Here is a 14,155-nt window from a genome sequence, read left to right on the forward strand (position 1 = left end):
GCCTGAGGAAACTGGAAGCAGCCTAATCCATTTCTTCCCTAGCTGGTTTACTCACCAGGGTGGAGAGCAGGGTTTAGAGAGAATTTCTGAGTGAATACTCCTTGCCAGTCTGAGTCATAGTCTCAGAAATTCAAAACAAAACCAGTCTGCTGGCCGGCGCGCCGCAGCTACTGGGCCTGCTTGCTCTGGAGCCCGCGTGCCACAACTAGAGAGAAGCCCGTGCGTCGCAACGGAAGACCCAACGCAGCCAAATAAGTTAATTAATTAAATAATTTTTAAAAATCAAAAAAAAAAAAGAAAGTTGAAGCAATGGTTGCCTCTGGGGGGAAAAAAAAAGTCTGCTGGAGGAAGGAAATCAGACGCCACACTGAAAACCAAATGGCAGTGAATGTGAGGGTTGCGATGCCATTGCTTTCCTGCTGTTGGTACATGAATTGGATGTAGTTAAATGAAGTTCCAGATTTTAAGTCTTGAAAAGAGTGAGGCTATTCTAGGGTTTTTGTTTTTGAGAAAATCCACTTAATTCGGTGCCTTTTGAGGCCATCCTTCGGGAACAGTGGTACATCAGGACAGAAGGAGCAGGTACCACGAACCTACGAAATGTCTCAAATAGGGGACCCTGCAACAGAGTGTTTCCCGTGGTCCTGATATTTAAAAAGTCACCTGGGACTCCCCCCAGGCCCTCTGTTTTAGAACCTTCAGAGGAGGGACATAGGAAGCTGTACTTACGAAGCAATCCAGGTTACATTTATGATTTAGGAAATTTAGGAAACATTGCTCTAACTGAATGTCGAGATGAAACAGGCTGTCAGGACATTTCTGGGTTTGCAGCTGCTGCTGCCACCTAAGGAGATCGTGCAGAGTCCGTTTTGTGATTGGCCTGCAAGTGAGGAAGGATAATCCTTGGCCTCCGATCATGAGTGTTCCCGGCAGGCCTACTCTCGTCTCTCTCCCTCGGTAGGTCGTGATGGCCCCTCACGAGCCGTTGGTGGTGTTTGTGGACAACTACATCAAACTCCTGACGGACTGCAACACAGAAACCTTCCAGAAGATCCTGGACATGAAGGTTAGCTCCGCGTTTTGTTTCGTCCCCGGGCACCTTCTTCTCACGCTCGGTGGTTAACTGGGGGATGGGATATGGGCCCCCCGGGAGCTATCTCAAAGTGCCCGTGCCTGGCCCAGGCTGCAGACCCAACTCTCAGAAGGCTTTTAAGGAGGAGGAGGAACCGGGGCCTGTGAATGTCCCCATTCTGATGGCACCCTGGCGCCCAGCAGAGAGCCAGGCTCAGCGGGACTGCGGTGGAGAGGAGGCTACCCTCCCGCATCCTGCCGCCTGTCCTCTGCCCTCCCAGCCCCTTCTCCCTCCTCTCCTGCTGCCTCTTCTCTTCCTCTGATTCTCTCCCAGGCTGGCACCCAGGGCTGGTATCTCCCTGAAGAAAGCGTTAATCCTCAGCCCAGTGAATACCAGTTACTGCGCTTGCCCTCGGGCCCTTCGGGGCCAGAGCTGACGTCACCCTCCTGTCTCTCTCCACCTCAGGGGCTGAAGAGGAGCGAGCAGAGCAGCATGCTGGAGCTCTTCCGCCAGAGGCTCCCCGCCCCGCCCTCAGGGCCCGAAGGCTCCGGCTCGCTGTCCCTCCTGGCTCCAACTCCAGAACAGGAGTCATCTCGCATCCGCAAACTGGAGAAGCTAATTAAAAAGAGACTGTAGGAGCGTCCAAGGGGCACTTTTCCCCCTGGCCAGTGACCCCCCCCACCCGCACCCAGATCCCCGGAAGCCCCCCACCTCTCCTGTGCTTCCCCGACTCTCAGATCATCAGTCTTGAAACTTCCTGGGGCATTTGGGTCATTCACATGTTTCTCCCATGTCCTGTCTTAATTCCTGTCCTAATCGGAGAAGACGGGTAACAGCCAGATTATAAAAAGGCAGTCGAGATGGTCCCTGATTCCTGCAGCAGAGGCAGCTGGGGGTGAAGGTTCCGTGTGCTTCACTTGCTGGTCCCGGGCTGCTCCCGACTGGTCCAGTTGTCGCTGACTCTGTAGCCTCACCCCCGCAGTCACACCCTCTGGCATGTGGTCCTGTTCCTTTCCATGCTTCTATCCCAGCACCGTGGGTGAGAAAGCCTGGAACTCACCCCTTCCTCCACCTGCAGCTGTGTGAGATTCCCTCTGCGGCCGGACCCTTAAGAGATGTCCTCTGGGCTTGGCTCTAGGGCCCAAGTTATGAAGTGGAAGATTACAGGTGTGACGGAAGAAAGAGGTGTGGCCTTTAGCTAAGCCCTAGTAGGAAAAGCTGGCTAAATAAGAAAAGCGCTGGAAGGGCAGGGAAGGGGCTGGGGGGGCACCTGGGCAGCTCAGTCGATAGATTTCACTCTGCCCAGATAGCCATGGTGTGGCTCTGGTAAAGTTATCCAGCCCGAGCTAATTGAGGTTAACATTCTCTTCCCACTCTTGAAAGAAGGGGTGATGGGCCCATCTCCAAACAGCCACTTCAGCCATCTGTCCTCGGCCTGGGAGCTGGAAACCCAGTGGACTCGCACACCTGGTTCTTGTCACTCTCAGTGTTTACAGATCCACACTTGTCTTTGTGTTTCATTCACGAGGAGTCATTTTCTGGAAGTCTCCATAATGGCAATGAGATGTCAAGCTGCTGTTTTGCCCCCTGGGTGGTGGTCACTGCCAGGGAAGTTGCTTTCTTGATTTATTACACTGTCAGTAGTCTCCAAGGAGCCAGCAGAAGTCAGTAGGAGTTACGTTAAGTGTCTTGTTGATGGGCGCTGCATGCCCTGTGTGCGTCCTGTACAGACAGCATGTTTCTCATCTGGGGGGTTTGCATCAGAATCACCTGGGGCTCTTTTTTTTTTTTTTTACAAGTACAGATGCATGGAGATTGTGAATCAGTTAAGTCTGGAGTGGGGCCCAGCATCTAGGTTTAAAAGTTCCATAGGTGATTATAATGCTTACTTCTTGTGAAGAACCATTGTAACAGAAATTTGCTTTATTGAAGGGTTCCTATTGCACATTTTCATAAATGTATATTTTTTCTGACTCTAAGCAAGTGTAATTACTGTATAATTGAGCTGGTACCCAAATGGTAAAGATTTTTTTTTTGCTGATAGCCAGCAGCTTGAGTTTTGAATTTGTGTTGGTGGTAGGGACCATGGCAGAAATCATGCTGTCCCCATACTGACTAGGATTCTTCTTGTTCTGATGATCAAGCCCCAAACAGAAGGTTTATTTATTACTGTCACTTTGAAATAATATATATAAAGGAGCCCTCATTGATAAAAACAGTAGCTAACAACTCTGTTATTCAGTTAAATTATATAGATACTGTACCGGTTCCTTCCCTCCGCTTTCTCTAGCCCCTTAAAAAAAAAACAAAAATAACCTTAAAGTCACCTTATGTGGTTAAAATAAATATTCATAATTTATAATTGATAAAGAGTTCACTGCTGTTTTTACTCTGGACAGACTTCCTGATTACTAGTTAGAGGTGCCCAGGCTGGAGAAAGTTCTGTTTGGATCATAACAGGGAAACGGGAACCACCATGGACGGGGTGTTTTGACCTCCAGTTCAGTTCTGGAATTGAAGCTAACTGTTGCCACGCCTCCCTCTCTTGAAGAACAAAGACCCAGTACCTGGGACTTTCCCAGGAAAGGGCGCTGACTTTCTCATGCCTCGGGCAGCTCCTCGGTGCAGGTGGAACAGGACGGACGGAAAGCAGACGTCCAAGGACCAATGTAAGAGTGACGGGCAGGCAGGGCGAGCGAGCAGGGGATGCAGGGGACGTGGCACCAGCCCGTCCTGAATTGCCATTGGACAGGGAGCCCTGGTCCCCCATTTACGGAACGCTAGGGAAAATGCCACAAGTTCACAGCTGGAAATGTAATTCCTCTCTCTAGGAAGAGAAATCTCCAAAATAACCAGCTTGCTTGAGGGTGAAAGCAAGTGTTTCACACTTCTTGTCTCCTCCAAGTCAGATTGCTAAAAATAAAATCCTTAGAACTGTGTTGGGCCATTTAAACAATAGCCTTGGAAACAAGGACACATGAAAAGCTGGCGTGCAGAAAGAGTACTGTTACGTTTTACACAGTAAAGAAACTTTTCCAGTCTCTTTCTAGTATTTATCAAAATAGATAAGCCCCCTGGACCCTCAAGGTTCTATACCTTTGGGAGATATCGATTCCTGGAAATAAAGGGATTGCTTTTTTGTGTAAATATCATTCATTTTTCCCCCATCTGGAAGTGATTTCGTGGTGCATATCGCAGCATAAAATACTACAGTTAATTAAAGCATTACTGGATGTCATTTGCTAGGATGTATTTCCTCACTGTTGACAGAAAACAGAACAGGCTATGGGAAAGAATTAGCGAGCCCGTGAAGCCCATGAAGCCCGGGCTCCCCTCTCGGCGTCTGCCCTTCTGCCTGGTGAAGATGCGCCCATTCCCTGACAGCACGAAACCAGAACGTGATGTTCATCAGCAAGGTCCCGGCATGTCCAGCGGTGGTGGAAACCCTCTGTAAATAGGTATAAAGCGTTCTGCTTCTGATTCGGAATCCTCCCTGTGCTCCGAATTTCTATCCCGTTGACTTTCCCTTCTCCGCCTCCCGGTTCCAATCACAGCCTGCTTCTCCATGTGACTGCCAGAGGCCTTCTGTCCTGTGCACAGTAAGTCAATCCTGTTTCCTTAATAGCTGGGTGGGCATTTTGCAGTGAACCTCTGGGGAAGTCTGATGTTCCCCTCAGCCCTGGAAAATCTGTGGCAGCGCTTCCATTAGGTTGGCTTCAAGATCATTCCCTAGTTTCCATTCTTTATTTTCACCAGCTCACCACTTCAATAGGGTAGCCAGAAATCAATCTGATGAGAAAAGAAACATTTCCATATACCCCACCCAGAAGAACGCTGCCAGATGATTGACCTGCCAGGTTCTCTTCCTTCTCACATACATAACCAGGTAAGTAGTGGGATATAAAGAATGTGTCCGTTTGAAACAAAAGCAGTTTTCAGAATCCATGAAAGGGGGCGGGGGGCGCGTATAATTAACAGGGCCGTGAAGGTCACACAAGAGCCAGCTGTGCACACGCTCTGTCAGCCACGAGGCCGTGTGAAATGTGACCTGCTCCTTATCACTCGCCAGGCCTGAACCCCAAGTGGGTGGCCACAGCGCTTGCTCTGTCCCTGGGCTCACTTGAACAGGATGGCCATGTGACGACACGGCCTGCTGCTGGGTGCAGGCCGCATCTGAAGCAAGCACCGGAATATGGAACCTTTGCCTTTTTAGGTCTGCTGCCTGGGATATCCGACTTACTCAAGCGTTTTAAAAGACTCTCCATCCTCTGTTCCCCTTGCCCCGGCAGCTGCTATTTCCGTAGCATTTAGGGATAAACCTGCAGACACTTGAGAAAAGAGCTTCCTCCCTCCCTGGTGGTGTTGGCTGGACTGCCTGTTGAGGAAAATGTGGCACATTTCCTCTGAATGCAAATGAGAAGGATTGCCAAAGGTTGCTTTCCAAAAAACATGTCTTTAGAAATGGTGTCCGGGGTCCACAGAACTGATTTCAACTGGCCAGTCCTGGCAGGGACAAAATTCTTGCCTGCACTCTTTTTTTTTTTTTGGACCTTTAATGCCCAGAAAATGCTAAGCGAGATTATCTTGGGACAGGCAGACCTAACAGGGAAGCCAGAAGTTCACCAGCTATTCGGATTACTTCACAGTTGCCTTTCAAAGATGTTCAGACCTTTCCCAAGGCCCGCGGAATCCCTGTAATCAGCTGAGAAGTACCCGCCTGGTTCTTCCAATCCCCTTTGGGGATACTGATACAGAGAATGCCGGGCGATAAGAGTGATACAGAGGAAAAGCTGTGTAAATGATTTGTCCCCTAGGAATGTTTATCGCTTAATCTGAGAGCTCTGGTAGCCTCTGCTCAGCAATCAAATAGAATTTGCACAATCGCCGGTGCCTCCTCCTGTTTGGGGTGATTCTTCAACACGTGAGAAATTAAGAACAGCTTCTCAACAAAACTTCCCTTTACTTCTGGGGCCATGAAAAGTATTTACCAAGTAGGCTGCAACTTTCAGGGGCACCAGGTGAGACGGTGGAGAGAAACTCCAGCTTCTTCTGCTCGGTTGCTTTGTGCTGACGGAAAAGGAAGGCCCTTCTCAAGCAGAGGGGAAGCGCACCACCTGCTGAAGAGACCACATTCCACGGAATTCTTCACAGACTAAAGTCCTGCGATTGGGCTGCCTGGGGCAGCCACCGAAGCGCTTTAGCAGGCAAATGGAAAAATGGCCAATGTTGTGTAAAGAAAACATGAGTGCACACACAGAGACACCCCCTCTCCCAACCTCATACCCACGCCCTGCTGCAACCCTGGCACTGCTCTCAACGGATCCCAAGTGTTGGCCCCTCGGCTGGCTGGCTCACTCAGTCGTCAGAGAAGGGTGCTGACGGGCCTTATGGTCCCAGGGGATTAAGCCCTGGGCCATAGTTGCAGCCCAGCCACTGTCTGGCATGCAAATAATACCTGATTGTGAGATCCAGGCCATTCCATGCTATTGGGTGGGGAGGGAACTGAGTATTTACTGCCTCCTGGATAGTTAAGAGACCTCATTGGACCAAAACCCCTGTTAAGTGGGTATGATTTTATGGCTGTGGACCTGGAAGCCTGGGGGGCAAATGATGTGCCCAAGGCTGTGTGGCTCGTGAGTAGCAGAGCCAGGACTGGTGTCGTCCATGCTCTTTGCACTTCACAAGTGGTTTTCAAATTTATGAGACCCAGCTTTACATGGGACTCTCACTCTACGAATAGATAAAAGTATTTTATTAATATATTTTGTGAGTTCAAGTATCTTTCAAAGCAAATCAGTGAGAACACTGGAACTGTTTCAGTTAAATAGAAAGCATTTTAAAGCTAAGGTTATGGATGGCAATTGATATGCATCAACCCCAGCATCCAGTTTATTTCTGTGTTTTGCTTTGGTTGCATAGAATAGAGAAATCTTGATTTAATCCAGCTAAAAATTTGCAAACAGTATCAGTTTTGTTTTAAACAAGCCCTCCTCCCAATCCCAGATACTCTTTGCTTACCCAGATGTGACAAGGACTCTTTGTCCTGAGGTCTCCGTGGACGGAACAGCCCTGGCAGTGCAGGTTAACACACCAAGGATCTGTAAAATCTTATATTTGCACCAATGACACATTTGCATGTTATGTTATTACTTTTGAATGTTCAGTTTTTAGAATAGGCTTAAAGTATGCATCCTTAAAGGGAGGTTAGAATCAAAGCCTTGTGGAGCTCCTTTGCCCCCTAAAACATCTCAAGAATTCCAGATTCCACAGAAGTCAGTTTGGAAGCTGCTGCCCTCATCAGCGGCTGCTGCTAGAGGGGAGGAGGTGTTTGGCGGTGTCACCTTTGTACAGGAGAGAGCAGCTTTTCATCTGAGGTCCACAACCCACTCACCAACACCCCTGAACTGTCACCCAAATCCTGTCCGAGTCACGCTGGAGGCCGCCTTCTGGGTTGAGCCTTGCCGCCTTTAGAAAGAGGACATCAGAGGGCAAGGACCCCCCCCCCGACCCCCCCGCCCCTGTGCGAGGCAGCTCTTTTCTAAGAACAAAACTCTGCAACTGGAACTGGGGGAGGGGGCTTGGGCAACATTTGCAAGGAAGCCTATCCTTCTCTCAAAATCCCGACAAGGCCCAAATCTTACTCCTGAGGCCTCGCACATCTGTCTGTGTACATGCAATGCTTCCCAACCTTTTCAGGACTTGAAGCATAGAAATGATGACATTTGTGCTCCCTTGGCATCACACTGGGGCAAACCCATTGAAGAGGCTGCCGGGGCCGTATTGATGGGCCTGGGGACTGTGGCTGCTTCAGGGGACCGCCCCCGCCCCGGCCAACCGGCTCGCCAGGGCTGAGGGGATCCATGTGGGCATTTGCTGTGCACTCCGGCCACGGCCCAGCTCTCTAGTTGGGAAGCTCTGAATTGGAGCATCAGCGTTGGGTGGTATGTGGGTTTATTTGTTTTTAGAACTTTGGTCAAATTTCCTCATTTATCAGTTGGGAAACTGAGACCTCGAGAGTTCCAGTCATGAGCTTGCCCTCCACGGTGCAGAGGACTGGCAAAATCCAAGCCACCTTTGTATATCCCACTTGCCACTCACCACTCCACACTCCTGGCTGGCCTTCCCTGGAGTCCCACCCGTCCCTTCCTCCCCCCTCCTGCACTCCCACCAAGTTTCTCGGAGCTTGTCCCCTTTTCCGTTCTGCCTGAAGAAGTGAACCAGGGCTTCCATGCTTTCTTTGATCTCCCACCACCCTCCCAGGCCCCCGGGCTACTTCTCTTGTGGCCTTTGTTACCATTTCCAACAAAAGGTTACAGCCATCACCTCCAGCCCCTATGTGCATTCCCTCTTATTCAGCATCCATCTCAACTACCTTCCAGAAACTTCTCTGGAAGGATGACCTTCTTGCCGCACTTTCATCGTCTTTGCACTCTCCATGGATTTGGTGAGTCCTCCCTGCCCCTGGGAATTCTCCCTTCACTCCCTCGATGCCTTGCTTCCCTGGCTCCCTTAATGTCTTGGTCTCCGTCACTGACACTCTTTTCCTTTTGAACCTTGACTGTGGTTAAGCCCCAAGGTTTTAGGCCTCCTGTGGTTTTCACTCCAGACTCCTTCAGAGAACTTTTCTGCCCATCACAGGCATAAACACCAGCTATGCCTTCTGAGGTTTCTCAGATTTGTAGCCCTTGTCCGTCCCCCTCAGCCGACCCCAGTGCGCTTGCAGGTCCCATCATCGACTTGGGTGGAGCATCTCCAGGTACACTTGGCTCCCTTCCTGAAATTCCCCGTCTCTAAAGGGCACCCCCTTCCTTTTCCTAGTTCCTCAGTCTCAAGGCCTTAGAGTCAGGCACCCTTGACAACTCTCTTTGTCAACCAGTATGGTTAGTTAATCGTAAAACATTTTCTTGATGATTATACAAACACCAGTCACAGAAACCAAGAGAAAAATCTAAGTTGCCCCAGCAAATCAAGCCTCTCAGTCCCAGTCAGGCCTGGCAGGTGGGGTTTCCTCATGGGGAAGCCCTTCTCCGTGGTCTCCCAGCCGGGCCCAAGGAGTTCCTCTTTGCTCTGAGGGCTTCTGCGAAGAAGCTGGCATAAGGCTCGCTCCACTGACCTCCTCTCATGACTGCTAACCCCAATGATTTTGAGTGTTTCTGCACTGCTGTTTCTATTTTCTTCACCTTATAAAATATTGCAATAATAATACTCATTTTTAAAGTACACAGTATTCATGTTAATAAGTTTAAACAATATAGAAATATATCAAAAGTCCTACTCCCCTTCCAGACTTTCTCTGTCTTACACTGTGTGGGGAGGGCACTTTGCAAACAAAATTAATATTAAGCATATTTGCATATTTTTCTACAGCTAAACAAGAAATCTTGGATATCTTTTCCCTCAGCGTATATAGAGCCACTCATTCTTTTTAAGGCTACATGGTGTTTTATAGTTGAGATAGACCATTGTTTACTTAGCCAGTCTCCTATCAGTATACAAATAGGTTTCTATTTTTTGGCAATGAGAAACACATCGCCAGTGAAAATCTTTCTGTAAATATCTTTGCTTACTTGTGCCCACCTTTTTGTAGGCTACTCTCCTAAAATCGCTCAATTCCCATTTTAAAAGATTAAGGGGCACGCACATTTGAAATGTTGCTAACTCTCACCAAAATGCCTTCTGCAAAGATTGTTATGCTGCACGCTGCCATCGACCCTGTGTACGTGTGTACCCTCTTCTCCACATCCTCACTTGCCCTAGATGTTTTTTCCTGCTTCTTGACTGAGAGGATGTAGTTGCAGCTCTACCTGTAGAAACCCAGTAAGCAGAAGTTCCCCTTTGGCTTTCATTGCACAAAACCAAATGTGACCCAACCAGTGCTGTGTCTTGCTGCAAGAAACCACTCTAACTGAGCAAAAGCCCCGTGGCTTCCCTCATGGTCAGGGCTCCTAGAGGACATGCTTTGTTGGTTCGCTCATGAAAGCAGCGGTCATCCTTGGTATATGTAGAGTTTGATATTCAGTTGAGCATCCCTTCTGTTCTTTATCTCTGCCCTCTCCCCAGACCCCATCAGCAGGCAGGGCTCCCTGTATGCACTGTCTTCTGGCAGTGGTGCTCTGGAGATAACAGCTCAAACTCTTAGCTTCTGAACTCCTGTAGAGACTTTGTGATTCTATAGTAGCGAAGAAAGTCTTGAAAGCCACGAGAGTTACAAGAATTGTTGGAATGGCGTTTTGCTTTGTTTTTGTCCTTTATTCTAAAAGTTACCCTTTACATTTTAAGAGCCAAAATGCTGGAGGACTTTGCACACAGCCGGCACCATCAGCAGAGGGACAGTGCATCTTGACATAAACATTTTTTTCCATAAAAAAAAAGAGGTAGGGGGAGGGGGGATTTTGACCAGCAGGTATCAATAGAAAAGGAAAAACTAGAGGGGATATGACTTGGTTTTGAGGCTGGGAGGTCATGGAGAAGAAATCCAGAACCCTACCACTCTGGGCTGAGCCCCAGTATAAGAGAAACCCCCATAAGTTTGAGGGAAACCCTGATCTAGAAGCCATTGCCTGGCTTCCAGCAATTAACCTGGGAGACTGCAGTCCCCGTAGAGAAGTGAGGTGTTCAACAAGGCACCTGAGGGGGAGAGATAGTGTCTGAGAGTGTTGTCTGGCCAGGTGGGCCCAAGGGCGGGCACACCTCACAGAGTCCCTCACACCCCATCATGGGGAGGTGATGGCTTCCAAGCTCCCTCAGCTCCCAGAAGTAATGAAAGGGCCAGCTCATTGGAAGAGACCTCAGGCTGGGACAACTAGGGTACAGATCAGGTGGCATATGGACATGAAAAGCAGAGGGTGGGGCTTCCGTGGTGGTGCAGTGGTTGAGAATCCGCCTGCCAGTGCAGGGGACACAGGTTCCGCCCTGGTCCGGGAGGATCCCACATGCCGCGGAACAACTAAGCCTGCGAGCCACAACTACTGAGCCTGCGCTCTAGAGCCCGTGCTCCGCAACGGGAGAAGCCACCGCAATGAGAAGCCCGCGCACCGCAACGAGGAGTGGCCCCCGGTCGCCGCAACTAGAGAAAGCCCATGCACAGCAACCAAGACCCAATGCAGCCAAAAATATATTAAATAAAAAAGCAAAACAAAACAAAAAACTGCGTTGTAGAGGCACAAATGCCAACCAGTGCCATTAAAAAAAAAAAAGCAGAGGGTGGCATTCCTTGGCCAAGCAGAGCAAATTTCTCCTCCGTAGTGTCCAGAGAGGTAGGAAGATGACCACGGACCAGGCACTCACCACCAGCCACCCCATCCTTGCTGCTGTGATGTTACAGAAGCCTCCCCAGATGCAATCCAGGCAAAAGGGAAGGATGAGAGTAGTAATTACCCAAGAGCCACTGGTCATTTTCCCGAAGAACTATACTGTGAGCAAGACACTTTTCCGGTCTAGAGAGAAACTGGGGGTTTACGAGCTAAACTGAGCTCAGTTTAAAAAAATAAAAAGAGAATTAATATTTTGTATGCCAGAGTACAGTCACAAAACAACACCCGTGACAAGTGCAAAAGGAAAAGTAACAGCTTGCTGCCGTGTCCTTGACATGGCATTTCCAGGAGCACAGCTGGACTAAACCAGCCACCCTAACTCTTGCTTCCCTTTGTCACCAGTGCAACAGCTTTGCAGGATGCATGTCCGGGAATGGAGCTAATTGACTCCAGAGGCAGTGAACTTGGGGCACTTGTCACGTCTGCAATGCTCTCCACTCAGTGAATCTAAGCCAGGGGAGAAGGATGACCAGATCTTCAGAGACCTCATGGCAGAGCTTTGGTCATCATCTTCTCCTCCCTTCTTTGCCTGCCTGTTCCTTATTTGCTGCTTTAGTATCAGCACAGGTGTCACTCCCTCCAGAAATCTTCCCCCAATCTTCACCTCCCTCTCTCCACCAGGCTGGTGAGGCTCCCTTTGTGCTCTCACACTCTGTCTCGCACAAAGTAGGCCCTTGGTAGGTGCTGATTGAATGAATGGGTCTAGCAGGAGAGCACACACGAACCCCAAAAACTCTAACCCAGAGCAGGTTTTGGTAAGAGCTCTCAGCCTTGGGAGTAGAGGTGAAATGGATTCTGGGGAACAAGAACAGGGTATCTGCTGATAAACAGTCTTTCAACGAGGAACACAAAGCCCAGATTCCTTAATGTCCGTGTGTGATGGAAGGCCCGGGCTGAGCCTGTATTAACTGCTCTTTTTATGACAAGCGTGGAGAATAGGTAGGCATTGTGCCCTGTCTTGGCGTTTGTAAGATGATGATATCTGACATTCTAGAAGCTTCTGCTTCCAACACAGCCTGCTAACAGCAGAAGGTCCTTTCTCAGATGGCAGACAGCCTTGATGCTAAAAAAGGCATCCCTGGAAATAGCAGAGTCTACCTTTCAGTCTTTGAAAAGCAAGGTGTTGGGATGGGAGTTGGGTGATATTTGATGGGTGTCTGGTGGGGCAGGGGGCCCAGCTGGGACTGAAGTCGAGTGTCCCCGTCATTCTCAGGTCCAGACGCGCTCTTTGCATGCAGGACCTGGAAGCATCTTGGAGAAATCCCAAGAGAAGGGCCCAGAAGGGTAAGCCTGGCTCAGGGGAAAGGGATTTGGAATTCAAAGGGGTTTTTTGCTTGCTTGTTTTACTATTTGTCTCTTGGCCCAGACCTGCACGGTTCAAGTTGAATCCTAGGGCGGGAGGCAGGCATAAAGGAAGCCACACTGCATCAGGACCACCCTATAAACGCAACCAGAAGGGCCGAGAGGCACTTAGTTGCAGACCACAGCACAGCTCCGGCACCTCCGAGCTACGTAGCCCTCCCCCCGCCACCAGCACTGGCAACAGTGCCCGGGGCGTTGGTACCCACAGCGGTGGCGTGGCTGCAGCGCCTCTCTAAGTGCCTGGTGGAGCTGATGGTGGTCTCTGCAAGGGCAGCCTGTTGGAGGGCCGCCGTGTGGGGCACTGTCACCCAACTTAGCAGAACCAGAGGCTGGGGCAGTGGGTGCAGGAAAAGGAAAAGAAAATTAATGGCAGGCATCCTCTGCATATAACCAGATTTATTTATGAGCATATGAGAGACAGAGATTTCCAGAAATACTTGTCATTGGTTGGGGTCATCCTGCAGAAGTGCAAGGCAAGGGGCAATAAAATTCCAGTTAACCCCCAGCTGATACGACCTGGGAAAACATGAGACGCATGGAATTTTTCCTTGGTCCCTCTTCTCTCACCTCAAGTTCCTGCCCGACCCCTGGCTAATTTTCCTCGAAACTGAAAAACATTTCTTCAAAGGCATGTAAATGTCTTCAGCAAGTCTCAGGAGCTCCGAACAGTACATAGCTGCAAACCACAGCCGCCTCCCGCTGGTGGGTATTCTGCTTTGAATTTGGGGGAGGAGAGGAATGCACTTAGGGACACCGGCTCCAGGGAAGGACAGCAGAGCCAATTGGCCACCCCCGGGCTCCCACTCTCCATCCTTTCCCACGCAGCCTTCAGACTGAAATCCCCCGGGGGTCCTGGAGGCTGCCTTTGGAGAGTGGCCGTGCAGACTGGCCATTTGTTGCCTGCACACCCTTCTATCATGCCCTTCAGCCAGGGAGCCAAGGGTCTTAACTTCAGTTGCTCAACTAAGGGCTATTTTTCTGGGCTGCAAGTCCTTGTCTGGTGTGAATACGCAGAACGGAGCCAGGAGTGCAAGTGTATTGATGCCGTTCCAACGAGGCCGTGAGCCCCAGCTCTTTGCAAAATCCCATCTGGGTTTTATTTTGCAGATGCCACGGCCCTTTTTCTGTGTAACTAGGGAGCGTTTGGGAGAACAGCTCTCAGCTTACACATAGGAGGCCTCAAGGGTGGAGCTTGTATTTGGGGTCCTCGGGTTCCCCACACAGGGGTCACTGGCCTGACTCCACCCCAAGCTTCATTCGGTGTCTGGGTGAGCGTCGCCACTGAGGCTGGGCCAGATCCCACCTCTCCACCTGACCTGGTGGTCTCCCAGGTGAGAGGTCAGAAAAGGAGCCTGGGGGCTTCCCTGGTGGTGCAGTGGTTAAGAATCTGCCTGCCAGTGCAGGGGAC

At 49.9% G+C, this 14,155-nt stretch overlaps 1 protein-coding gene and 1 long non-coding RNA gene across 4 annotated transcripts in view; both read left to right on the forward strand.

Moving 5' to 3' along the window:
• Positions 1–3,442, forward strand: part of VPS53 (VPS53 subunit of GARP complex) — a 133,128-nt gene extending 129,686 nt beyond the window's left edge. For all 3 annotated transcript variants that reach the window (XM_059908274.1, XM_059908273.1, XM_059908275.1), the window contains 2 exons: positions 962–1,066; positions 1,538–3,442. In XM_059908274.1, the coding sequence (XP_059764257.1) occupies positions 962–1,066; positions 1,538–1,708 (276 nt within the window). In that variant the 3' untranslated portion in view covers positions 1,709–3,442. The remainder of the gene's footprint in view (positions 1–961; positions 1,067–1,537) is intronic.
• A 906-nt stretch (positions 3,443–4,348) lies between these two features.
• LOC132355925 (uncharacterized) lies at positions 4,349–5,349 on the forward strand. The gene is made up of 4 exons (XR_009499719.1): positions 4,349–4,530; positions 4,627–4,671; positions 4,829–4,958; positions 5,286–5,349. It is a non-coding gene; the product is annotated as an uncharacterized LOC132355925 (long non-coding RNA).
• The last annotated feature ends 8,806 nt before the right edge of the window (positions 5,350–14,155 follow it).

This window comes from Balaenoptera ricei, chromosome 20 (assembly GCF_028023285.1).
Source record: "Balaenoptera ricei isolate mBalRic1 chromosome 20, mBalRic1.hap2, whole genome shotgun sequence".
In the NCBI taxonomy this organism is placed as follows: domain Eukaryota; kingdom Metazoa; phylum Chordata; class Mammalia; order Artiodactyla; family Balaenopteridae; genus Balaenoptera; species Balaenoptera ricei.